The sequence below is a fragment of the Littorina saxatilis genome, linkage group LG11 (assembly GCF_037325665.1).
Source record: "Littorina saxatilis isolate snail1 linkage group LG11, US_GU_Lsax_2.0, whole genome shotgun sequence".
Taxonomy (NCBI): domain Eukaryota; kingdom Metazoa; phylum Mollusca; class Gastropoda; order Littorinimorpha; family Littorinidae; genus Littorina; species Littorina saxatilis.
The window spans coordinates 23636268-23661678 of record NC_090255.1 but is presented as its reverse complement, the minus strand read 5'-3'; the positions used below and the strand labels follow the sequence as shown (position 1 = coordinate 23661678).

Below are 25411 nucleotides of genomic sequence, written 5' to 3'. Positions count from 1 at the left end.
TGTTGTTTTTTTCGTCTTTAAAATAGTCGATTTATTACATGGACATAGTGCCCGGGTACTGTTCTTTCACATTGCGTATTCCTTATGTTTTTGGTATATTGCGGTTGAAAGATACCAATGACGTTTCATTCGTGATTTGGCTAGCAAGATGGCTGCTCTTTTCGGAAACAACGCTGGTCGCTCTCAGAGCAAAAATTTGGTCGAATTCCGCGCAGGGAAGATGTCCATGAAGGGCAAGATGGTCCATCCAGACAAAAGGAAGGGACAGGTCTACGTGCACCAGTCGGATGACTCACTGATGCACTTTTGTTGGAAGGACCGAACCTCCGGAAACGTGGAAGAGGTATTGTCAAATATGCGCAGTCATTCGTTCGAAGATTCGTTTTTTTTTATAGTTTTATTCGTCTTTTAAATGGTAATGTTGAACTTTAGCGTTCAAAATTCAGAGCTCACAGTCCATACATTTTTTTCTTTAGAACTGACACTAACGATAGTGACACAATCAATGAATAAGACGACCAGTATTGGGCAATATCCCGATATACCCCCACCAAAAATTATTCTCAAACGGAACGAAACCGATTCTGGTTTGTTATTTCGGGGAGAGAACCACTTCAAGTAGACTGAACTTGAATGCAGTGCTACTCTCTGGACTGTCTATATATGGTCATGGCTCAGAAAAGGTGTCGAATTTGTGGGACACTTGAGTCACAAATACAAACTCTTGGATTACTTTCCATTTTGGGGTCCAGCAAAACTGTTTATGTGTTTAATTGTGTCTGGGCAGTAACAATGTATTTTCATCAATTACTGCGGAATGAATTGCATTTTAAATTTTAACTGGAGTGTGTTACATAACACCGTGTCACACATTGTTTTCTAATATACAGTTAACAGTAAACCTATTACACAATAAAAGTTAACTGCATTAGTTAGTATCTACCTTGATCTTCATTTGTGAAAAGTGGCATTCCCCGACAGCAATAATCTGCATATCTAGGTACCCTAGGAATATGTGTATGTTACATGAACACCAATAAACAAAACAACGATCAAACAAGTACTCAAAGAACTGAAAAGATTACTGTTTCAGCAGTCAATCAATTCTTAGTTCCACACACTTCATACGGACAGTCTGCAAAAAAAATCAAATCAGAACAAGATGTGAAAATGTATTCAAACAAAAATCAACTTTCTGTGTCTCACAACACAGACATTCAAAACTGCTAAATTCCTATTTATTTTACACACACAACCTTAGAAATACATGTAATGGGAAGAGAAACAAGTACATAATAGTAAAGAGTTGAAATGCATCAATGATACCGGACCCGTTATTCCCATTATCAGTTATCTGTCAAGTCATTCCTAAAAGTTTCCAATGAGTGTGTTACATTTCACCAAAAAAATCAAACTTTAGGACACTGTCAAGATATTCACATGAAAAATGCATGCAAAAGAATGAAAAATGAAAGAGCAAAACCATAACAACCTAACAATGATGTATTATGACTTCTACCATGCTCCAATTCACAATACAGAGAAGATTTTCTCACTTTTGACACTGAGTGTGTTACATTTCACCAAAAAAGTCTTACTTCACATTATTTTGTAAGGTATAAAGCATATATCCATCCACTTGGTAATGAAAACAATACACTGTACAAAACAACTTGATAAACCCAACAAAAAAATCTTAGGTTGAAGGCGGATTTTGAAGTTATCAAGAAAAATGCTGTTTATTCGCCAATGAGTGTGTTACAAAACACTGTCATAACATGAACAAAACGTTGTTCATATTCAGTGCATTCAGTTAATTGTGAAATTAATTATAAGAATGACACCATGGTTGCTACACAACTATTGAAACTATTGTTGACACATTCCGACAGCAATAATCTGCATATCTAGGTACCCTAGGCAAGTGTGTGTGTTACATGAACACCAATAAACAAAACAACGATCAAACAAGTACTCAAAGAACTGAAAATTACCAATCCTTCAAAGTAAATTGTAACAAGAAGGGCAAAGCCCATACGACTCACATGCTTGACCTTGACCTTTACATGACCTTGACATCCAAGGTCATGCAACACAAAGCTGTTAATTCAAGACATAGGAAGTACAATGGTGCTTATTGGCTCTTTCTACCATGAGATATGGTCACTTTTAGTGGTTCACTACCTTATTTTGGTCACATTTCATAAGGGTCAAAGTGACCTTGACCTTGATCATATGTGACCAAATGTGTCTCATGAGGAAAGCATAACATGTGCTTTTAAGTTTGAAACAGTTATCTTCCATAGTTCAGGGTCAAGGTCACTTCAAAATATGTATACAATCCAACTTTGAAGAGCTCCTGTGACCTTGACCTTGAGGCAAGGTAAACCAAACTGGTATCAAAAGATGGGGCTTACTTTGCCCTATATATCATATATAGATGAGGTATTGAATCTCAAAAACTTCAGAGAAAATGGGAAAAATGAGAAAAATAGCTGTTTTTTAGACAACATTTATGGCCCCTGCGACCTTGACCTTGAAGCAAGGTCAAGATGCTATGTATGTTTTTTGGGGCCTTGTCATCATACACCATCTTGCCAAATTTGGTACTGATAGACTGAATAGTGTCCAAGAAATATCCAACGTTAAAGTTTTCCGGACGGACGGACGGACGACTCGGGTGAGTACATAGACTCAGTTTTGCTTCGCATGTGAGTCAAAAAAACACTCTAATTCAAAACAATAAACGCAGACATCCTTTTCTGTTTACTTGATTCATTCCTTACTTTGTTCCAGCAAGATTTAAATAATTTTCAAGATAACTGTACAAACTATTGGAGTGTGTTACCTCTCACGATGTGCGAGTGGTGTGAGTAACACACTCAACACTGTTCCTAAAAAAAACCACTCTAATTCAAAACAATAAACGCAGACATCATTTTCTGTTTACTTGATTCATTCCTTACTTTGTTCCAGCAAGATTTAATTAATTTTCAAGATAACTCTACAAACGATTGGAGTGTGTTACCTCTCACGATGTGCGAGTGGTGTGAGTAACACACTCAACACTGTTCCTAAAAAACCCACCTCTAATTCAAAACAATAAAGGCAGAAATCATTTTCTGTTTACTTGATTCATTCCTTACTTTGTTCCAGCAAGATTTAAATAATTTTCAAGATAACTCTACAAACGATTGGAGTGTGTTACCTCTCACGATGTGCGAGTGGTGTGAGTAACACACTCAAAACTGTTCCTAAAAAAACCCACTCTAATTCAAAACAATAAACGCAGACATCATTTTCTGTTTACTTGATTCATTCCTTACTTTGTTCCAGCAAGATTTAAATAATTTTCAAGATAACTCTACAAACGATTGGAGTGTGTTACCTCTCACGATGTGCGAGTGGTGTGAGTAACGCACTCAATGTAAAAAAACATATATTTCTTTTTCCTGTAATTTATTTCATTAAATTGGCATGAAAACAAAGCACAAGGTGAACTGTATGGAAAGACTATAGAAAAGGTCAGAAAAAACACATGCAATGACATGAACGCTGAATAACTTGGGAAATTGGTTGAATCGTCTCAAACATATGTCTTTAAAAATCAAAATAAAGAAAAATCTTTGTCCTAAAAAATGCAAATTTTATCAAAACAAATCACAATAACACTTCTAACTTTCAGATGAAAAAAAAGGAAGTAACTTGTTATTTAGTGAAAATAACAGTGTTTCAAACTGCAGGTGAGTACGTTACATACAACGAAAAACCAGTGGTTCTTACTTTGGCCGTTTACGTCCATGTCCTCCATGCCACACTGAGTTCTGAGTTCGAGACAGTCAATGCAACTTTGTAGCAGACGATAGAACAGTTGTTTCCACCGTTGGAAGTCAGGAACATGTCGATAAACAACTTTGATTTACGTTGTTACTTTTCGCGGTAACACGAAAGTACACAACAACGAACTTAAGACTTATTTTCATTGCTTTGTCTTCTGTGTTTGTGCATATTTTTTTTTTTAAGTAGTAGATTGTTCTTTCTTGTCCAAGTTTATCGCTTAGTTCAACGTCTGTCATCATTATTAAAAGCGCGGCAAAAGCTAAAACTGCCTACGTGACTCCAAACACGAAAAGTAACATACTCACCGTTGGATCTAAACTTGATCTCAGCCGACTGTTGGGGTGAGGTACTGGTTATCGTGCAGTATGTAAACAATAACTAACACCTTCTCTTTCCATCTCCATCAAGTTCTTATCCAAGCAGTGTGTGTAGTACGCGCAAATACGACGTTTCGACACCAAGTAAAAAAGTGTCCCAACTTCCGGCCCGAAAATCGACGTAAATTCACTCTACTATTGCGCCTTGCTCGAAAACAAAGTCATCAAACCTTTCGGTTTCTACCAGAATAGTAACTGTATTCATATCTGCACCCCGTGTCAGTACTTTCAAAGGTAGAATAAACCATAACTGAGCGTGTGGGGCGTTTGAATGGGGTAAGGGTGGAGTTCGACGCCATTTCTGAGCCGTGACCATATAGACCCCCAACTCAGTACTTTCTGTACATAGCGCAAAGAAGGAGTTGGGGGTATATCGGGAGTATATATATACACACAGCATGACTGACAAACTACATTTCCACTCAAAAGGGTTCTTTTTGGGGGAAAACAGAGAGAAGTAAGGGGAATTGATGTATGGGGGTACATACTAAAAATTGGGGGACCTATTTAAATATCCCAGGGCCTCACATCCATGAGAGGTAGCATAGGACAAATGTCCTGGCCAATGTAAAAGTGATAGGACATTTGTCCTGAACAAAAACAAATCAATAGGACATTTTTTTCCCCGTAACAAAACGTAAATATAATTAAACTTGACTAGTTTTTTGGCACGAGGGTAAAAGAACAAAAATACTTTTCTTGGCAAAAAGGTAACAGAAAATATAAAATAAATTACATCGAGTCAGTGCAGTGTTTCAACTACTGTGCTGGTTCCTTTCTTTTGCTGAAGAGCATTCGCTTCCTCGTGGATGTCCACTTTTCAACAACCTTCACCACCCACTGTGACTTGTATATATGTCATCCTTTGGCCCCTCCAGGTACACACGCATCAAGCTTGAGACGAAGTTACGCGTGGGGGTGAGGGAGGGGGTAGTGTCTTTCTTTGGCTCCGATGTTTGACTATCGCGATCGACATTCTCACCTGGGCGATCGGGCTCTAACTGCTCTGGGGCTGGAGGAAGCTCAGTTTCCGTGCTACTGACAGATGATGAGGGAAGGGACTTGAAGTGTAAAAGGGACCAGTTTTCGTTTAGGCGGCATGTTTGTTATTTTCGGGGAAAGCGTGAAGGGAGGCAACTCTCAACTGGCTTCGAGCATTCCGAGTTGCGAGCTTTGGAAACTCTTTGGTACTTGAGGCACAAAGTGTCTAATTTCGTCTGCTACACATCGCTTCGCAATACATCGATAAATTAGCATTCAAACTACTGTAAATTGAGAAGTACTGACGATGTCCGGATCAAATGATAGAATAATCGGACATTGACCACTTTGTGACAAAAGCAATAGGACATTTGTCCTGCATGAAAAATGTATAGGACATTTGAAAAAAATGTCCTCATATGTCCGATGTCCGACGTGGATGTGAGGCCCTGATATCCCCACCTGTCTGTATTACGTCTTTGCGAGGATCTCTCTGTCTGTTTGTCTCTCTGTTATTGAAATATCCCCACCTGCCTGTTTATACGGAAAAAGCTGTATTTGGTGTGTGTATATATGTGTATGTGTGTGTGTGTGTGTCTCTCTCTGTCTCTCTCAGTCTCTCTCTGTAATATCTGCCTCTACCTTTATGTACGGAAAAAGCTGTATTTGGTGTGTGTGTGTGTGTCTCTCTCTCTCTCTCTCTCTCTCTCTCTCTCTCTCTCTCTCTCTCTCTCTCTTTCTTTCTCCCCCCCCCCCCCCCTCTCTCTCTCTGTATCTGCCTCTGCCTTTTTGTACGACCGAACGAGCTGTATTTGGTGTGTATGTGTGTGTGTGCCACTGTGTGTGTGTGTGTGTGTGTGTGTGTGTCTCTCTCTCTCTCTCTCTCTCTCTCTCTCTCTCTCTTTCTCTCTTTCTCTCTTACTCCCCCTCTCTCTCTCTCTGTAATATATATGCTGTTCTTTCTCCCAATCTTTCTCTGTGTCTATATGCACGGAAACAGCTATATCATGTTTCCATGTATCTGTCTCTAATATGTGCCTCTCTCTCTGTCACTCTCTGTCTGCTGTTATTTACGGAAAGAGCTGTATTATGTCCCTGTCTCTTGGTCTCTTTCTCTTTGGAGAGGTGTTAGTGAGCGCTACACGTAAAGGTAATGAAGGGGACTCGGTAGGCCCCAACATTCTCGCCATTCTAGGTGTTGTACCTGCACGGAAACACGAGAAACACAATTTGTTTGTTTTCAATATCCACATACAATGAGTGTGAACCATAAGACCCATTCACACACACACCCGACTCAATAAAAGAAAGGCCATAACATGACAAAAAACAGTCCGAACTCAAAATGCCACCGAAGAGACCGAAAGGAAGCCGTGGCCATTTCAGGCAGGCAGTACCAAAGGAGGACATAATGAACATTTGCTTTGAAGCATATTAAAATCCTTTCAATTTCTTCAGAGTTCTGGAACTGGCCCCGGATTTAATCATTGAGTGGCTACAACGCCACCACCTGCTGGCCGACACCATGATGTGCGAGAAATGTGAGTGTGAATGTGACATGAAGATTAGAGACAAAAACATTAATGGTTTTGTGTGGCGGTGTAAAAAGAATAGGAACCATGAAGTGAGCATTCGCCGAAATTCCTTTTTTACACGATGTCATCTGACGCTCCAAGACGTCATGCTGTTTCTGAAACTCCATTTGGACGGGCTTTCGCTGCTGGAAATAGCCAAACAAGTCGGCATCGCCTACCAGTCACCGGCCGTTGATTGGGCGAGTTTTGTAAGAGAACTCTACAAACAGTATCTCTTCGAACGCATGCCAGGACTCCAATTGTCGGGGATTGTGGAAGTGGACGAGTCGCTCTTTGGAAGAAGACGCAAGTACAACCGAGGCCAAATGCGCGGAGTACAGGTGTGGATAGTGGGGTTAGTGGAGAGGTCAACCAACAAGATGGTGATCTACCCAGTGCAATCCAGAGACCACACTGTCCTGGAAAACATCGTGAGTCGCCATGTGGTTCCAGGAAGTACGGTTCTAACCGACGTATGGGCAGCATATGGAAAGCTGAACAATCTGGGATTCAAACACTTCTCTGTTTCTCACAAAACGCACTTGAAGTGCATGTATAAAGAAAAGGCCACCGGAAACACCATGGAAGTACACACAAATAGTGTGGAGGGCGCTTGGAAGCACGCCAAGGACCATTTTAAAAGAATGAACGGGAGTCGCATGACTCAGTTCGAAGGACACCTCGCGGATATTTTCTGGAAGAACAACATCCGGCCAAAATCCAAATACCAGTGTTTTTTCGATCTCTTGCGCGAGGTGTACCCTCTGGACAGGCCATATGCGTACACCTACCCCACTCCCCTCTTCCACACCTGGAAGGTCGAGGACAGCGAGGATCACAACCGTACCTATGTCATTCCCGTTGACGAGGAGGAGGAGAAGGAGGAGGAGGTACACGAGGAGGAGCAAGAGGAAGCGGCCAACTTTGACCTGTCCTTATCAGATGTGTCTGACACGCCACCGGTCCAGGGACCCTCCGCCCAGATTTCAGACACCGATCAGCCTGGGCCTAGTACTTCTCGACGCCAATCACTTGGCGTGCAAAAACACAAGTGTCCACTTGGATGGAGACCCCTAGAAAGGAAACCAAGGGCCGGCAGTCCACAGCCCGCTAAACGCGGCCGGCCCGATCCTCTGTCTGAGGATTCGGATTTTGATGTGTAGCTGCCCCGTAATCGTGCTCCATGTGTCTATAGTGTACAGTGTATAGTAATGTGACTTTGTTTAAACAAAACTTCTCTGGATTACACGGGATTTATCATTACAAGACATGACAGTGTTACGTGTGGAGAATTCAGGTAAGGTAATATTCTCGCATCATGTTGTGTTTCTTTCTTGCCATTGCAGGATTTGATCATCTTCCCTGATGATGCTGAGTTTAAGCATGTGCCGCAGTGTACCACAGGGCGGGTGTATGTGCTCAAGTTCAAGTCGTCGCAGAGGAAACTCTTCTTCTGGGTGCAGGTTAGTTTCGCTTTCACGTTTACATTCATTAGATGTGAGGTTGTGAGAACTATTGTTATGGCGACAAGAAATTTCATTTGGTGAACGAGGAGAGAAGAAGAAAACCCTTTACAAAAGTGATGGTGTTTTGGCTGAAAGTGAAACAAATGTATTAATATTAGTTCAATTACTCCAATACAGATATTATCATCGCAAACAGAAAAATGTGAAGAACAAAAATCAAACATGCTTATGAACGTGTTCTATTAGATCTATGAGATTTACAGTTGAAAAAAGGGTTAAAGCATGTAAAACTGAACATGATGAACTGTAAATTGTTATTTTCCATTTGTTTATTGTATGATACTCCTACTTTAAGTACAGGTAACTGGAGTTTTGTCATTTTTGATGCTTTTTTTCTTGAGTGTGTAATTGTAAATTGCGTTCCCTTGTAAGTTGTATACATTTGTATCAATTGCTGATTAGTATTATTACTATTAAACTAGCACAAAATCAACAATACATACACCTCTATTTATCCAGAACATTTCACAATTGTCTGGAATCATTGGCTGTTCAGTTCTGTAAAAGTTTATAACTGATGACAACAAAATCAGTCAGATCTCTCCATGTATCCTACGTACTTTTACCATTAACAGGAGCCAAAGCCGGACAAAGACACGGACAATTGCAAGAAGGTGAACGACAGTCTCAACAACCCGCCTACCCCTGGATCATCGCGTGGGGGAGGTATCCCCTCAGAGTTGTCTGGGCTGGGTAGGTTGGGGGGTGGGGGAGGGGAGTGTGTGTTTTCTGGTGACATCGCCACAAAAAAAATGAGTAATTGTTGGTTTCTGGTGACAAAACGCCGCATCTGCGAAATTTAATTTTGTTTCTTTATTGATTTATTTATTTTTCTGGAAGGGCAAAGGAAAAGTTTTAAGATTGTTTGGAAAAAAATAGGGTCGGCTGGGGAACCAGAAACTCTCGGTTTTGTTTTTTAACATCTTGTTACTTGTTGGCACGAGAGCAAAAATAATTCAAACTTTTAAATCCTTTTTGATCAATTTTTAATTTTCATCTCAGCTTAGGTGTGGGTATGAGTATGTTTTAGCGTTTAAGGTGAGGCTTTGACTTGTGCAGTTTAGCCTTTGAGGTAGAAGATGATTTAGTGCTATTGTAGTTCAGCTTTGTTCTCATAATTTATGATTGTGTATCCAGTTGAATGATTTTTTGAACTTGTGAGATAACAGATCCAGGAAATTAATCTGTTTATGCTTTTTTTGCTGTGAACTATGACATAAAAACATTTATATCAGACATGTTCATGCATCCTAGTGTCAATGTCTGAGAAGTTTTCTTATTAATCATTGTTTGTCAGCTGGTTTTTATAACATCATCCAGTCATGGGAATTGTCCGCCGAAAGGCAAATTTCCGCCGAAATTTTTTTTTTTTCCCGCCGAAAAAGCAAAAGTGTCTGCCGAAAAAATAAATGGGGGAGGCAACAATGGTTCTAAAAACTGAATTTAATGGCAAACTTGGAGTTTAGATGACACCAAATTGCGCCGTCGATTTTGCCATAACTCACAATAATGTTCAGCCTTTTTTACTTTTTTCAATTCCCATGCCTGATCATCCCTCATCTGTTTGTGTTTGATCTTGACCCTGGTGTGGGCCGGCACGGTACAACTCTTTTTGGCTTTTTGAGAAAGGGGACAAGTTCTTGACTCTGTGCCTTTGCTGGTCAATCAGGACGGTCTCTTGTCATTTAAATTCTGCCGGAAATTAGGTTGAACTCACACGTGAGAATCAGACGTTTTCTGTGAGCTTCAGGGCTGCAGCTTTATGATTCATGCCCAGTGTTATCTGGGAGTAATTGGTTGATCGCTCTCACTCTCAGACTTTTTTTATGCATCCTAGTACCAATGTCAGAACTTTTCTTGACACGTGGCTGCAGTAGGAGTTACTTAGTGAATAGTCACTACATAATTAACACCATCAAGAATTGCTCTTGAGGAATTTTCCTTTCAGTAAGACTAGGAGTGATATTCAGGAAGCAAGGAATCCAGCTTTTTCTAGGCTGTTTTGGGGTTAAAATTGAAATTGAAACAGAACAACATTTAAAAAAAAGGGTTTGCTATTTCCTATAAAACCTGCAATTTGTTTCTTGTCAGTTTGTTTTCAATTCAAAAAAACAGTAAATTGTCCTTTTAGACTTCTGATGTCGAGCATAATGATCAAACATCTGGTTCCTTGAATTTTCAACTACATGTCCAGGTCCTATCATTTCACAGGATAACCTAGGTTGCGCACAGTGAGTGACTTCAAGATAGATTTGTAGCTGTAAATTTTGACATGTTAGCACATGTTTCACTACCACTAGTAGCCAAGGAGAGGCAGTGCAATTGCAAAGTGAATTGACTGACCGTGGGCGTTTAACCTGTGTATCTGTTGCTAAGGGTCTAGAGGCAGAGGCCAGGATTCGCAAATGCTGGACCGTATGCTGACTAACCTGATTGACGGCAAGTACATGTACCATGTTAGGATTGTACCGTTTGTGAACCACTAGTTTTTTCCCTGTCTTTTGCGCACAAATAAAATCAGGATTGGAAAACTGCTCCCCCGCTTTATGTTTTATAAATTAAATGGTTTTGATGGTTTGAAACTGATTTTTGTTTTGGGAAAAATATGTACCGTATTTTACGGCCTACAAGGTGACCTACAGATACAGCGCGTTAGACGCACCTCCCGTTTTTGAAAAAAACCAGCATTTTATTCATGCAAAAGCGAGGATAATTCGCATTAATTTCTTTGATCAAAGATGAATTAGGGGTATGAAAACTATGAGAGCAAAAAAAACATTTGATCACATGCTTTCAGACACTGATTCATTAAGTGAAAAAAAAATCAAGGAGATTGCAAAACAACAGCAAAAGATACATACATTAGTTATTACAACAGTAACTCAAGGCAATCTTTGCACTGATCATTAGAAAAACCCGAGAAATCCGTTTCCTTTGAGTTTGTAACAAACAGTACTGTTACATGAGAATATCTTCTACTACTCTGGAAGCGTCTCCATTTTTGATGAGCTTGAGTGGCGGTAAGCGAGCGGCCATCAGCTGGCTCAAGCTGGTTCCACTTTGCAGCTCTGTTACAAACTCCAGCCATCCTGCATTGTGCCATTTCATGTTCGGAACGATGTTCAAGTCTTACAAGCATTCAGTTGAGCTCTCAGTTTTCTTTCTTTTTTTCCTTTCTCTTCTGCAAGCGCAATCATATCTAATTTAAACTGGCCATCATAATTGTCAAACGTTCATTTTTGGGCATGATTGATGTTGAGATGGCGAGTTATCGTAAGATTTAGGTCAATGACAAAGATTTTTTTTACTTTTGGTCTTGGAAAAGTCGCCATCAGGGATTGTTTGTTTGTTCGTTCATGGGCTGAAACTCCCACGGCTCTTACGTGTATGACCGTTTTTACCCCGCCATTTAGGCAGCCATACGCCGCTTTCGGAGGAAGCATGCTGGGTATTTTCGTGTTTCTATAACCCACCGAACTCTGGCATGGATTACAGGATCTTTTTCATGCGCACTTGGACTTGTGCTTGCGTGTACACACGGGGGTGTTCGGACACCGAGGAGAGTCTGCACACAAAGTTGACTCTGAGAAATAAATCTCTCGCCGAACGTGGGGACGAACTCACGCTGACAGCGGCCAACTGGATACAAATCCAGCGCGCTACCGACTGAGCTACATCCCCGCCATCAGGGATAAGACGCAGGAGTCGCCTTGTAGTCCGTAAAATACGGTTATGTCAAGCAATATTTGTTGTCAAAATGGATGGAGCAGACTTCAATGATGATTCTTATGATACAAAAATATGGACGTGGAAATGAACAAGGAAACAGGAAAAAGTGGTATTTTTGTGTCCATTTTTTTAATGAAATATCTTGTTAATTGTTTTCCAAAGTTTGCTTGGCTTTGTTTTTTGTTGGAAAGTTTTTTGATCAGCTGAGAACTTGTTTCCTTTCTCCATCGCAAGTGCTTGAATTTCATTTTTGGTTAACATTTCTCTCTCCGTCTGTCTCTTTCCCATTGATTTTGTTTGTAGTGTTGTTAATACCACGTTTTGAATGTGTTTAATTGATTTGGAATGTTGTCTTGTTTCATTGAATTGATTTGGGGCTTGCCCCATGTTCGTGTTTCTCACTATTGTTTTGACTTTGTCTGTTCACTTTAAAAATTGCATGCAGATGGAATTTGTTTGATTTCTTCAAGGTTACTGCAGTTTGTGTATATATCCTAACTTTGAATTTTGCTTAAGACCTTGCTGACAGTAATGTTTTCAAATAATTAACAGTTGCATTTGCTATCATTGTCAATCTAATTCTAAAGTAATTGTATCGTTTACACTTATTTAGTGGTGGTTTAGCGAAACTGTGTTTGAATTTTAAATTACTTTGTTGGTTAAGTGCACCTGATCATTTATTAAGTTTTGGTATAGGGTATATTTGCCAGTTAACCCCTTCACTGCCACAGTATAACAGCATTATCTGAACGGTCTATGGGAAAAATGTGTTTAGAACCTCTACAAGTACTTGGACAGTGGTTACCTCCCATTTAGTTTTCAGAAATGTCCTGAAATGTTGTTGACACTTCTTCTTCTTCTTCGTCGTTCGCTGATGTTGTTGACACAAATCCCACGTATGAGATACGGTTATGGGCGTAGGACAAACCGAAAATGACCACGTATTACATACGGGGTGGGCAGTGAAGGGGTTAATTGAGGGATGATCATGTTTTTGTCAATCTCAGCTTCCTAGCACCCCCTCCATCTTCCTTTTAGTTGGCCATCTCCTTCATATTGTCGTCGTCTCGCATTTTTGGCGCAAGTCGATTTTTGTCGATTTTGACTTTTTTGCAACTCATTTTCCGTTACCTGGTGCTTTCAGAATCTGAATGCAAACCCCGGAAGTGATGAAATCCACCCGTGAAGAACTGGCGTAATCTTTTTTTTATGTGCATAAAATAGTGTGAGTCCCAGAGAGAAAACGGCGTAACTCTATCAGAGAATGTGTACTATGCAGTCTCTGACTCTACTGATCAGCGAAATATGCCACACAATAGTCTCCTGTCCGCCCAGCCGACCTTCCCCTTGACCCTGCTTGTGACCTCGATGTTTGATGCCCCCGCAAGGGGCACGGTACTCTCTAAGCACCCAAAACCTCAGAGATAACTGGCGCAAACCTTCTTATTGCATGACAGTTCAAACAGTTTTTTCTCTCTCCTGAAAAGTTGTAGAAATCGACTTACACCAAATTACGTCTTGACGACGATGTGTTCTTCTTTTTCTCTGACTGCCATCATTTGTTCGTGTCACAATGTTATGTCTGTGTGACATCTTAATTTTCATATACCCTGGGAAAGAAAAAGATTTGTTTTCAAGCTGAAGCAGTATTTGCGGCATTTATAACATATATAATCAACGAAGACAGTTTCAACAACAGTAGTATTTACTGGGTTACAGGCTCTGTTAATCTGCTACGGTTATGTTAACAAGAAGTTTAGGTGATCAGAATTTCTTTTACGCTTTTGTTTTTGTGTTGTCTGTTTTTATTTTGTTGTTGTTTTTTGGTTGTTGTGTTGTTGTTTTGTTTGTTTGTTGTTGTTTTTTGAGGGGGGGGGTGATGTTTTCTTCTTTCAGTGTGGACGAAGTAGGGAGAGTAGAAGCAACTATATTTTTTCATCTTTCAATTGTTGGTGTTAGGAAACGGTTATCTTTGTGACATGATTTAAATGGATGGACTTTCTGAACTTCATGGGTGTTGCAGGTGACAGCGACCTGCAAAGCATGCTTGGAGGAATGAGTCAACAGCAGCTGATGCAGCTCCTGGGTAAGTTGTTGGTTGGAAAAGAGACTGAGGAAAAGGTGGTTGTAATTCGCTTCTACATGCTGAACACTTACAGGGTCAGCCACTTGGTACAGGAAATGTGACTGAAGACTGTCTCCCAAATGGGAAGATTACGTGCATTACCGTTTTTAATCACCCCTCCATTTAAGGAGCCTTTCAGAACCCTTTGATGGGCACAATGACCTAGTGGTTAAGATGTCAGCCTTTAGTGTGGAAGGTTCAGGGTTCAAATCCCAGGCGCCCCTGATGGGTTTAACTCTGTTTAAGGGTGGAGATTCTTTTTATCGTCCACGTCAACTTATGTGCAGACCTGTTAGTGCACATGCATATTTTAGAATCATAACACTCTACGTGATGCTTTGCAACAAACATCCAACCCAAAAACAAATAAGGGGGTTCAGTTAGGCCAAAAAGAAAAATATGTCTGTTTCCGGTAAACCGACCAACCCTATTTTTAAGCGCCGACCCTTTCGCACCACAAACAAAAAAAAAGGAGGTAATCGGTCGATGAGACTTTACAATTGAAGAGACTTACCTCCCGTTTCCGTCGTCATGCGAAAAAAACATGGCGGCCAACGACACCGGGAATCCCTCTGAAGGGTCTGTGGCAAGATTTCCTCTTGCAGTTATTCTAGGAAAATGCAAAGCAACACCCTTCACCCAGAGAACGTTTGGAAAACAATACATTTTAGTTTTAATTTCAAGCTGGTATATTTTGACTCTCTCTCTCTCACACACACACACACACACACACACGCACGAAGTCAAGTATACTTTATTTAGTTTCAATATATCTAGGTCAAAAACATGTGCTAAATAATAGTAAGTAAACTAAGGAAGCGTTTAAAAAATTTAAAAAAAACACACGTAAAAAGACGTTAACAAAAAGTAAGAAAAAGGTAAAAAAAAAAAATTTTAAACCGACCGACCGACCCTATTTTTTTCGGCGATGTTACAGGAAACAGACATATTTTTCCCTTTTGGCCTTAGGAAAGAGAAAAGGCTTCAACTTCTGAAATAGGTTTATAAAGCCTATTATTAATATTTGGACAACCATATCGCTGTGAGCATCATGTTGTGTTTCCTTTTGTCAGGCGGCATGGGAATGGGAAGTCCTGGAAACATGTCATCCCTGATGGGACGTCCTAGCAGCGCCCAGTCTACTGTGTCGGAGCCGTGAGTCTTGCATCCACAACGTTAATTTTCTTCTGTCAGTCCTTCTGTTTGTGATTTATACTGTCTTTTGTTTCTTTTCTTTCTTTCTTCCTGTTTTTGAGTCACTTGAGAAAAAGTGACTCTATGTAATCGGTCAGTGTTAGTCTGTCCGTCCGGCCGGCCGTCCGTAGACACCACCTTAACGTTGGACTTTTCTCGGAAACTATCAAAGCGATCGGGCTCATATTTTGTTTAGTCGTGACCTCCAATGACCTCTACACTTTAACGATGGTTTCGTTGACCTTTGACCTTTTTCAAGGTCACAGGTCAGCGTCAAAGGAAAAATTAGACATTTTATATCTTTGACAAAGTTCATCGGATGTGATTGAAACTTTGTAGGATTATTCTTTACATCAAAGTATTTACATCTGTAGCCTTTTACGAACGTTATCAGAAAAACAAGGGAGATAACTAGCCTTTTCTGTTTGGCAACACACAACTTAACGTTGGGCTTTTCTCGGAAACTATAAAAGTGACCGGGCTCAAATTTTATGTGAACGTGACTCATTGTGTTGTGAATAGCAATTTCTTCCTGTCCATCTGATGCCTCATATAATATTCAGAACTGCGAAAGTGACTCGATCGAGCGTTTGCTCTTCTTGTTTCTTTTCTCGTTCTTCTTCGTCTTCTGCGTTGTGTTTTTTCTGCTTTTCTTCCTCCTTTCATTTGTGTCTTGTGTTCCTTTCTGTCCTTTTGCTCTTGCTTTCTTTCTGTACATGTCATAGCCGGGTTAGCGTTGGATAACAACGGGGGTTATGTTACTGGCTGAAGTATGAAAATATCAGCAACTGGTCAGAGCAAAGAACTTATGATTCTTCCCACTAGAGATACAAGTTACCTTGATACAAAATTGTATTTGTACAATTAGACTTACCACTATATTGAATAATTGGTTTCTATGGCTGCTGATTAATTTTGAATGAGTAATAAAGTGGCGAGAAAAATCATGGGTCGTGTTAAATTCATGCATTCTTGTATTTCAGGCCTCTCAGAGCATCCTCAGCTTCAGGGAACCGCTCTTCAGGGGAGACTACTCCGACACCTCGACCTATGACGTCTGCTGGTCTGCTGAATCCTGCTGCTGGGGGCGCTACAGGTAATGACCGATTTGTTCGAGATTGGATTGTCGGATGAAAGGGGAGGGAACTAGAGGTATTCAGAGAGTACAAGGACAAGTTTTAACTGTGTTTTTTCGTTGTTCACATTTTTTTAAAACTTTTATAGATTTAAACTTACCTTGAATTGTTCCTTTCTCGTGATAAAAAAATGTGTTTATGAAAAGTTTGTTTTGTCAGAAATATGTTCAGGACACACAACCAACAAATTATGTCAGTAGGGTAAAGGTTGGTTTTGTGCACGAGGGAACAGGTACCTGTTGTCTTTTCACCAAGGGTTTGAACAGGAGTAGTTAACGATCACATGAGATGAGATTGTAGCAATTCTCAACATGTGTGCAGCGACCACCACGGCAGCCAGCAGCCAACCGTCAACGGCATCATCGGGAGCAACAGGGGCCAGCAGTCGCATCCAGCTCAGCGACCTGCAAAACATCCTGTCCACCATGAATGGTCAGTGTCTTCTGCATGAGATTTCTAGATCAATTTACCATTTTCCGTCAGTTTCAAAGCCCCTGCTGAAGGGTCCTTGTGAGTCTTAACCCCTTCACTGCCACAGTATAACAGCATTTTGGTATTGCTGTGCGCCAGGGCAAATTTCGCTTTCTTCGGTAGGTTCACTAATCTGTTCACTGCTCAATCATTTATTGAGATATCTCTTAGATCTTTGGCATGTGGTTTGCTTACACCCTTGGCTATTATGTGATAACATGATCATTGGACTTTGTGATTGTTATAGTAAAAATCGATATAATGACCATTTTTGTCAAAAATTACAGTTTCCAAACTTTCACACACACACTGCAGCACGTAAAAGCGCAGAAAACACAGCTAAAACTGGTGTCAAACATCAGGTACTCACATTACAGCCCATAACAGTATTCTTCTGTGTGGTAATCCATAAATCACTTCTTGTAGAGCTTCCAGAACACTGTATCATTTGAAAACAGGTCTACGAGTTGATGTCCGACTTTCGGCCGCCATTTTGAATCTTATAGATCGGAAAAAAACTTCTAAAAATGTTTTTACCACGTGGTACTAACTTATCTGAACGGTCAATGGGAAAGAACTGTGTTTAAACCCCTACAAGAAGTTGGACAGTGGTTACCTCCCATTTAGTTTTCAGAAATGTCCTGAAAAGTGCTGATGTAAATGCCACGTACTAGTATGCCACGTACCACGTACCTAGTACGTGTATGGGCGTATGACAAACCAAACATGACAACGTACCTAGCACGTGCTGGGCAGTGAAGGGGTTAATCAGCTCTGAAAAAGTATGTATAGTGTAAACCCCTTTTAAACCTAAAAAAACCCTGAAAAAGGTAGGTCTAGAAAAGGAGGGATTCTTCAATTGGGGGTTAATTTACAGAGGTTATGAATAGCAAATTTAAAAACGTTCTCAAAAGGGAGGGAATCAGGGAATCTTAAATCGGAAGGTCAGGGGGTTCCATTGTATTATTAAACGCAAGTTTAGACGTTTTACTGACAGCTGACTCTAAATGACATCCCTGCAAAGAGAGAAATCTTGGCATGACTGCACAGTTGATTGAACAACTTTGTTAATATAATTTGAATTTGTAGGTTGCAGCTTCAATGGTAGAGTGCTACCTTGCTTGTTAAACTGAGCTTGCATTATATGTCAGGTGTGAGCATGTGATGAATCGAACAAAAGCAACGTTAAAAAAATAAAACTGTCAAATTGAAGATGTTTCCTCTCTAGCTTCCCCCTGTGGGTTAGGGGGAAGAATTTACCCGATGCTCCCCAGCATGTCGTAAGAGGCGACTAACGGATTCTGTTTCTCCTTTTACCCTTGTTAAGTGTTTCTTGTATAGAATATAGTCAATGTTTGTAAAGATTTTAGTCAAGCAGTATGTAAGAAATGTTAAGTCCTTTGTACTGGAAACTTGCATTCTCCCAGTAAGGTCATATATTGTACTACGTTGCAAGCCCCTGGAGCAATTTTTTGATTAGTGCTTTTGTGAACAAGAAACAATTAACAAGTGGCTCTATCCCATCTCCCCCTTTTCCCCGTCGCGATATAACCTTGAACGGTTGAAAACGACGTTAAACACCAAATAAAGAAAGAAAGATCCTCTCTAGCTGTTGAGATTGTTCATGAAGTTTTTTCTTTTGTTTTTTGCAGTGGCGACAGAGGCCAAAGAAAGTAAGTTGCAGTTTTCTTTTTTGTTCTTAAGTATTGTAGGTATCGATCGGCTGTTATTGTTTTAGTTGTTTTTTTTTTATTAAACCACAGACTCTGCAAGAGCAAGATATAAAGTAAATGAAAAGTAAAACAGCATGCACAGTGCAGTTTGGTTCTGCTTCTTTTACTTCTTATAACAGTAACACACATACTCTCTCTTATTGTGTCCCCCCCCCCCCCCTCTCTCTCTGTCTCTCTCTGTCTCTCTGTCTCTGTCTGTCTGTCTGTCTCTCTGTCTCTCTCTCTCTCTCTCTCTCTCTCTCTCTCTCTCTTTCTCTCTCTCTCTCTCTCTCTCTCTCTCTGTCTGTCTATCTATTTGACAGCATCTGGGCACTTGGAACAGGCATAATATTTGTTATGCTTTCTGCGATTTAAGATCTCCAGATTCTCCCTCCTCCCCAAACAATGGTGAGGGGAGGAGTCATGGTTGCAGGCTTTTTTTCATACAAATTTATATAATTATAATCTCATGCCTCGTTTGGTAATTCTGTGGAGACAAAGACCAGGGCTTTAGCGAATTGAAAAAGCACACACCTGTAAAGCCAATCATCTGACTTGAACGTTGACACCTGTACAGGTGTGGACTTGGCCAAGGCCCTGAACCCAGAAGCCATGCTGCCCATCCTGGCCAACGCAGAGGTACAGGAGCGCCTCCTGCCTTACCTGCCCGAGGGAGAGATGCTGCCCAAGACTGAGGCCGAGCTTCGCAACACCGTCGCTTCCCCCCAGTTTCACCAGGTAACGCTGTGTGTGGACTGAATGATGGAGTGATGGGTTTGAAGTTTGTTGTTGTTGAGGTTTTTGTTTTTTAGTGAATTTTAAGCAGGAGTGTTGTTAATGAGGTTTTTATTTTTGAAAAGAAAATCTGAAAAAAAACATGGTCTTATAAAGGAGAGAGTCTTAGAATAGAGGTACATTTACAGAGGTTATAAAAGGAAAATCGAAAAAAAAAGCAAAGTCTTGAAAGGGGGGAAGTGTTAAATTGGGGGGACTTAGGAAGGTTCCACTGTAGTGATGTACAATACAAGACATGTTGTTTCTTACAGGCCTTGTCGGCGTTCAGATGTTTTTAGCTTACACGGTTCCATTGCCTTGAGTCACGCTGTTTGTTGATAGGGTAGTGCTGTACAGTACAAGACGTGTTGTTTGTTACAGGCCCTGTCGTCGTTCAGCCAGGCGTTGCAGTCGGGACAGCTGGGGCCGCTGATGAACCAGTTTGGTCTGGGTGAAGACGTGGTCAGCGCCGCTTCTCAGGGAGGTAAGGAGCATGCTGATAGCGTTAAAGATACCTTTCTTTTCATGTACACCACCATGTACACCAACATGATTTTGTTTGCTTGTTTGTTTGTTTGCTTAAGGGGAGGCACTGGTGTTAAAAGTGATTTTTTTTGTTTCATAACTCTTGGGTCAGCAATTGTTTTAGAATTTAAGTACTCAGTCTATCTCCTGAGAAAATGGAAAAAAAATAAAAATTGGACCATCGGTTGCCATGGTAGCAATCCAAGATGGCCACCAAACTGCCCCTTTTTAAAACCCTAAGGCTTTTTTAAAACTGCATGAAATTTAGTTTTGATGCTTGTTATTTATACTTCAGCACAATGCCGAGAAACTGATTGAGGCTTTTTTTGATATCTCAAGTCATTTAAAAAATATCAATGATGAAAGTGAGTGATGTTGAATTTCATGAAAAAACGCCCCCAAAAAGGGTATAACTTCTCAAGAAAAATTTTTTTCAACAAATCCCTCAATCAGTTTCTGCAAAATAACACACTCAAGATGTACGCAAAGTTTCAACAACGCAAGTTTATTAGAAAAAAAGCCTTAGGCTTTTGAAGTGACAAAAAAGTAGTTTTGAGAAAATGCACAAAACATGAAGAAAATGATTTTTTTTCACACAAACGTTTACGAAACATGTAACAAAACAACACTGACAAAACAACAAGTCTTGCTGAGTTCCACAAGAAAAACGGAAACTAAATTCAACAAAATGTTAAAAAAAAACCAGCCAGTGTTCTGCAAGCACCAAGGAACCTGTTCCAAGGTCACAATGATCAACTCTCATCCGTTATGTGCACGCTGCATAAATTATGCCCATCCATAATTCCCAAATTGTTACCAGTGAAGCCTCTTATCTTGGACCTCTTTTGGACTTGCTTTGATTTATCAGGGAAATTTATAACAGTGTCCTTTACTTTTTATACTACGATATTAGGGTTGACTTCAGTGCCATGGGTACTTTGGAAGCTCCTCTCCAGCTTCCACCTCACCATCTGTAGAGAACATAAATTCAAAATTAATAATATGATATGTCTATTACAAACTCAATACGGCTATTCACATTTTCCCAACAATGACACCCCCCCCCCCCCCCCCTCCTACACACACATTTGAAAAACAGGTATTGTAATATGTGATAACACGTTATTTCGGCGCATGCTTATGTCAGTGCTAATAGTCAAGCAGTGAACAAAAAGATGTTGAAAAATCATGTGAACGGTGCTAAGGCAGTGCTGGTCTGGTCTACAGCTATTGCACATACTTCATGCGAGCGGCCCTCGCTTCGCATCTCTGTATGTATGTCTCTGACTGCATGCAGAAACCATATGGTCTGCATGGGAAGTATGACCACAAGCAATGTTCACTCACTGGTCCATGTGAATGCATGTTTGTTTGTGCCACAAGAAAACTTTGATCACAGGAGAAAGCTATAAGTAATATGCTCAAGAAAATAAATGAGGAAAGAACAGATGTTTTGCCCCAACAGGACAAACCTTGTGAAAACCTAGCTTCACAGTAGCCGCACATTACTGACTTTGCATCCTATTCAGTTTCTTTGCATCAGGGTGTTGTTAGTAAGATTCTCTTCTTCAGCAGTCACACACAGTCACACACATGAACACACAGAGCCAGAGCCGCAAACATAACCAAACACACGTATAAACTTCTACATTTCTGTCAAAAAAAAGAAGAAAAAATGCATACCTACTACAAGCTTTATCTGCTGCTTGGAATCTTTACTGCTCTGCTTGGGCTAGTATTCAGCTGCAGCAGATTTCCCAGGAGATGCATGGTGACATTGCACCATGGCTGAACAAAGTCATTTTTGTATTGATTGTTCTTTTTTTAAGCAGTTTATTTGCTTTTTTCCCGAAAAAAGATATAGGGTCTGCCTTTTCGTTGCCATTTATAAATGGCGAACTCCGTGTTGTCCTTACTGCCGTACACATTCCGCTCCGCAACTCTAAAATAAGTCGTGGTTCAAAACACACATGGAAACGTGCTTCAAACGTACATCACCGATGGTGATTTCTTGCTCCAACCCAGCTGTTGCAAGGGAAGCAGCATAGTTTCCAGTCAATTTTCATTCTGGACGAAGTTGAATGCACAAACTTGATCTTCCGATTCGTAGCAATAGCAGACGACACTATCGACTCGCACTTTCTTTTTAAACTTCTGTCACGCCAGCCTCTGCAACTGATCTGATTTTACCCAATAATCATCCTTTGCGTGTCTAGCACTGAAATCGGGGTAAAACGTGTGATAAACTGAAGATTCCACAAAGATATCCAAGGAAAATCGCAGCTGTAGATGTTTCACATCGCCTTTGGCAAGATCTGGCGGAAATTGAAGAATATTGCATTCTGGGAAGGTCGAATCGAACCGAACGAGACCGAGCATAAACGAAGTTTAATATCCGCGATTCGATTGGTCAGTAGCGAAAATTGTTCATACGGAATTTCCCGGAATCTTCATCGGTTCTCTTCGGCTCTTTGGAATGTCTTCTTGTTGCTGTTACTAACGGCGCGAAACCAGTAAACGGAAATTCCCGTTGTCCGCGGTATGAACTGATCCTAGCAAAGAAAAGACAACTCATTCCAGTCATGCAAACGTGACTACCGTTCACGATTTGTTTGACTCACAGTCACCACTCAAACATACGCATTTTTTTGCTGTTTTGTGTGTTTTCAATACACAATTGCATACACATACATTGTTCATTTAGCCGTTTTGACCGTTTATGATTAATTCTGATCTAAAATCAGTACATCAGAGTAACCAGAAGAGGTTCAAAATCCAGAATCAGAAAGAAAACGGAAATGACCAGGGAACAAAAAAATCACTTTTTTCACTGTGGTGTCTGCCCTTAACGCCCAGCCGACCACGAAGGGCCATATCAGGGCGGTGCTGCTTTGACATATAACGTGCGCCACACACAAGACAGAAGTCGCAGCACAGGCTTCATGTCTCACCCAGTCACATTATTCTGACACCGGACCAACCAGTCCATGATAAATGTTTATCTGTTGGACTGGGTGGCCGAGTGGTAACGCACTTGCGCTCGGAAGCCTGAGGTTGCGAGTTCGACTCTGGGTCAGGGCGTTAGCAATTTTCTCCCCCCTTTCCTAACCTAGGTGGTGGGTTCAAGTGCTAGTCTTTCGGATGAGACGAAAAACCGAGGTCCCTTCGTGTACACTACATTGGGGTGTGCACGTTAAAGATCCCACAATTGACAAAAAAGGGTCTTTCCTGGCAAAATTGTATAGGCATAGATAAAAATGTCCACCAAAATACCCGTGTGACTTGGAATAATAGGCCGTGAAAAAGTAGGATATGCGCCGAAATGGCTGCGATCTGCTGGCCGATGTGAATGCGTGATGTATTGTGTAAAAAATTCCATCTCACACGGCATAAATAAATCCCTGCGCCTTGAATATGTGCGCGATATAAATTGCATAAAATAAAATTAAAAAATAACAAATAAATCCCTGCGCTTAGAACTGTACCCACGGAATACGCGCGATATAAGCCTCATATTGATTGATTGATTGATCCCACTCACGGTGAAACCATCAGGGGAATGTTCCTGGGGGTTTCCTCAGACTTTAGATGTTGTGGTTTTGGGAAAGAAAAGAAAACCTACAAGAACAATAAACCAAAAATCACCCAGGATCTGTCCGGGACACATACCACAAATCAACGGCCTGGCTGCTCTCTGTGCAAAGGGGGAACTTTTTGTTGAATTAATTTTGTAATTGACACCTCTGTCAACCTACCTTCTTCTTCTTCAGCGTTCCAGAATTGTCTGGTTACGTGTGAGCTCGTTTGCCCATTTGGGTTCCCCACAATATACTCTGAGAGCATAGTCAGCTTCACTCCGCTTTCGTTGAGTAGGCATGCTGGGTATTTTCGTGTTTCTTTAACCCACCGAACTCTGACATGGATTACAGGATCTTTTCCGTGCGCACTTGGTCTTGTGCTTGCGTGTACACACGAAGGGGGTTAAGTCACTAGCAGGTCTGCACACAAGTTGACCTGGGAGATCGGAAAAATCTCCACTCTTAACCCACCAGGCGGCAGCGACCGGGATTCGAACTCACGACCTCCCGATTAGGAGGCCGACGTCTTGCCACGGCGCCCGTCTGTCAACCTACCAAATTTATTCAACAGAAAAGGCCAGCTCTGCGCAGGAAGAAGTCGGCATGTTGATTTGGTGTGACGGGCGTGGTGGTAAGACGTCGGTAATTTGTGGCACATTTACTAACTGAAAATATTTTTGTAATTTTAATTTTTTACATTTCTTAAAGTTTTGTTACCTCTGTGTGTGTGCAGACATGGAGGCCTTTGTAAAGGCGATGCAAGAGAACATGAAGAAGAAAGAGGAGGAGAAAGGCGAGGACAAGATGGAGCACTAAACGCCTCGTCCAGCCCTTCCCAGTTGTCGTTTCTCGAAATGATTGACGCCCCAAACACCCCTTTTTGTTTTCGCAACCATATTCACAGCTTGCAATTTTTGCTGATTTTTGTGGCCTCTGGGATTCACGTCTGTGTTCAACATGTGCTTGCAAAAAATGTATTGTAATCAAACACATTTTTGAAGTTCAGTTAAGTTTTGACCTGCACAAACACATGTACACACACACATTCACACACTCTCACACACACTCTCACACACTCTCTCTCACACACTCACTCTCACACACACACTCACACACACACACACACACACACACACACACACACACACACACACACACACACACACACACACAGAGGATATGGTTGATGTGTTTACATCTGAAGAGCTACTGATTAAGAAATTCCTTATGTGAAATGCGATTGGATTCATTATGAAAATATATCACATGTTTAGATAAAAATTCTGTCTCTGAAAGAACTTGTGGCAATTTTTGATTCTCGAGTTTCCTTTGTTATCTTGACTAAAATTTACCTGTCATGACAGGCCACCTGCAATGTAGGGACATGATTGGCTTGTCCTTTATCACAGGTACCGCTGTGTTTGACAAGAGGCACTTTGCTTTCATTGGTTATAAATTCTCCTGACTGATTTTTATATGCACGGGCTAAGTGTTTAGGTTGCTGAAATTCAATGAACACTTGAAGTAGGAGAAAGCATGTTGATAAAAGTGAGAGTAGCACTTGTGTGTAAAAGAAAAGAAGGAAAAGTCTCGGGTTTGTTGAGGTGGATTTGATTTCTTTTCTAATCTTTTATGCATGTTAGGTTTGGTTGCCAGCAAGCATGGACTGTTTATTCAGAAACATACTTTCATATCGTGCTTTCAGTACCTTGGCTTGAAAATTTAATCTTGTCACAGATAGAGCTGGTCGTACAAAACTTAACAACGATATTTGCAAAAAGCAACACGTGATCATGTGCTACCTGGATAGGTCAAGTTGAATAATTCTGCGTAGCTCCATATTCAAGAGAAATAAAAAGTTGTATGCAA

At 40.7% G+C, this 25411-nt stretch overlaps 2 protein-coding genes across 3 annotated transcripts in view; one reads left to right on the top strand and one right to left on the bottom strand.

Moving 5' to 3' along the window:
- The window catches only part of LOC138980066 (proteoglycan 4-like), a gene marked incomplete at its 5' end in the record, with an annotated part of 113132 nt that overhangs the window by 37267 nt on the left and 50454 nt on the right, over positions 1–25411 (bottom strand).
- LOC138980058 (proteasomal ubiquitin receptor ADRM1-B-like) lies at positions 116–25411 on the top strand. 2 transcript variants are annotated; one of them, XM_070352853.1, is made up of 12 exons: positions 116–343; positions 8119–8235; positions 8874–8991; positions 10675–10737; positions 14051–14113; positions 15226–15307; positions 16330–16442; positions 16804–16914; positions 18606–18626; positions 19243–19403; positions 19821–19923; positions 24276–25411. In XM_070352853.1, exons 1-12 carry the CDS (start codon positions 149–151, stop codon positions 24356–24358), a joined length of 1230 nt encoding a protein of 409 aa, XP_070208954.1. In that variant the 5' UTR covers positions 116–148; the 3' UTR covers positions 24359–25411. The 2 variants fall into 2 exon arrangements, with proteins under 2 accessions (XP_070208954.1, XP_070208955.1); XM_070352854.1 differs by lacking the exon at positions 10675–10737.

What these genes read in the sequence shown, in the direction of transcription:
- LOC138980058 (XM_070352853.1), top strand. Translation starts at nt 149, where the DNA reads ATGGCTGCTCTTTTCGGAAACAACGCTGGTCGCTCTCAGAGCAAAAAT. An exon ending in CTCAGAGTTGTCTGGGCTGG is followed by an intron (nt 8,992 to 10,674) that starts GTAGGTTGGGGG and finishes TCTGTTGCTAAG; the next exon opens with GGTCTAGAGGCAGAGGCCAG. An exon ending in CAGCGCCGCTTCTCAGGGAG is followed by an intron (nt 19,924 to 24,275) that starts GTAAGGAGCATG and finishes GTGTGTGTGCAG; the next exon opens with ACATGGAGGCCTTTGTAAAG.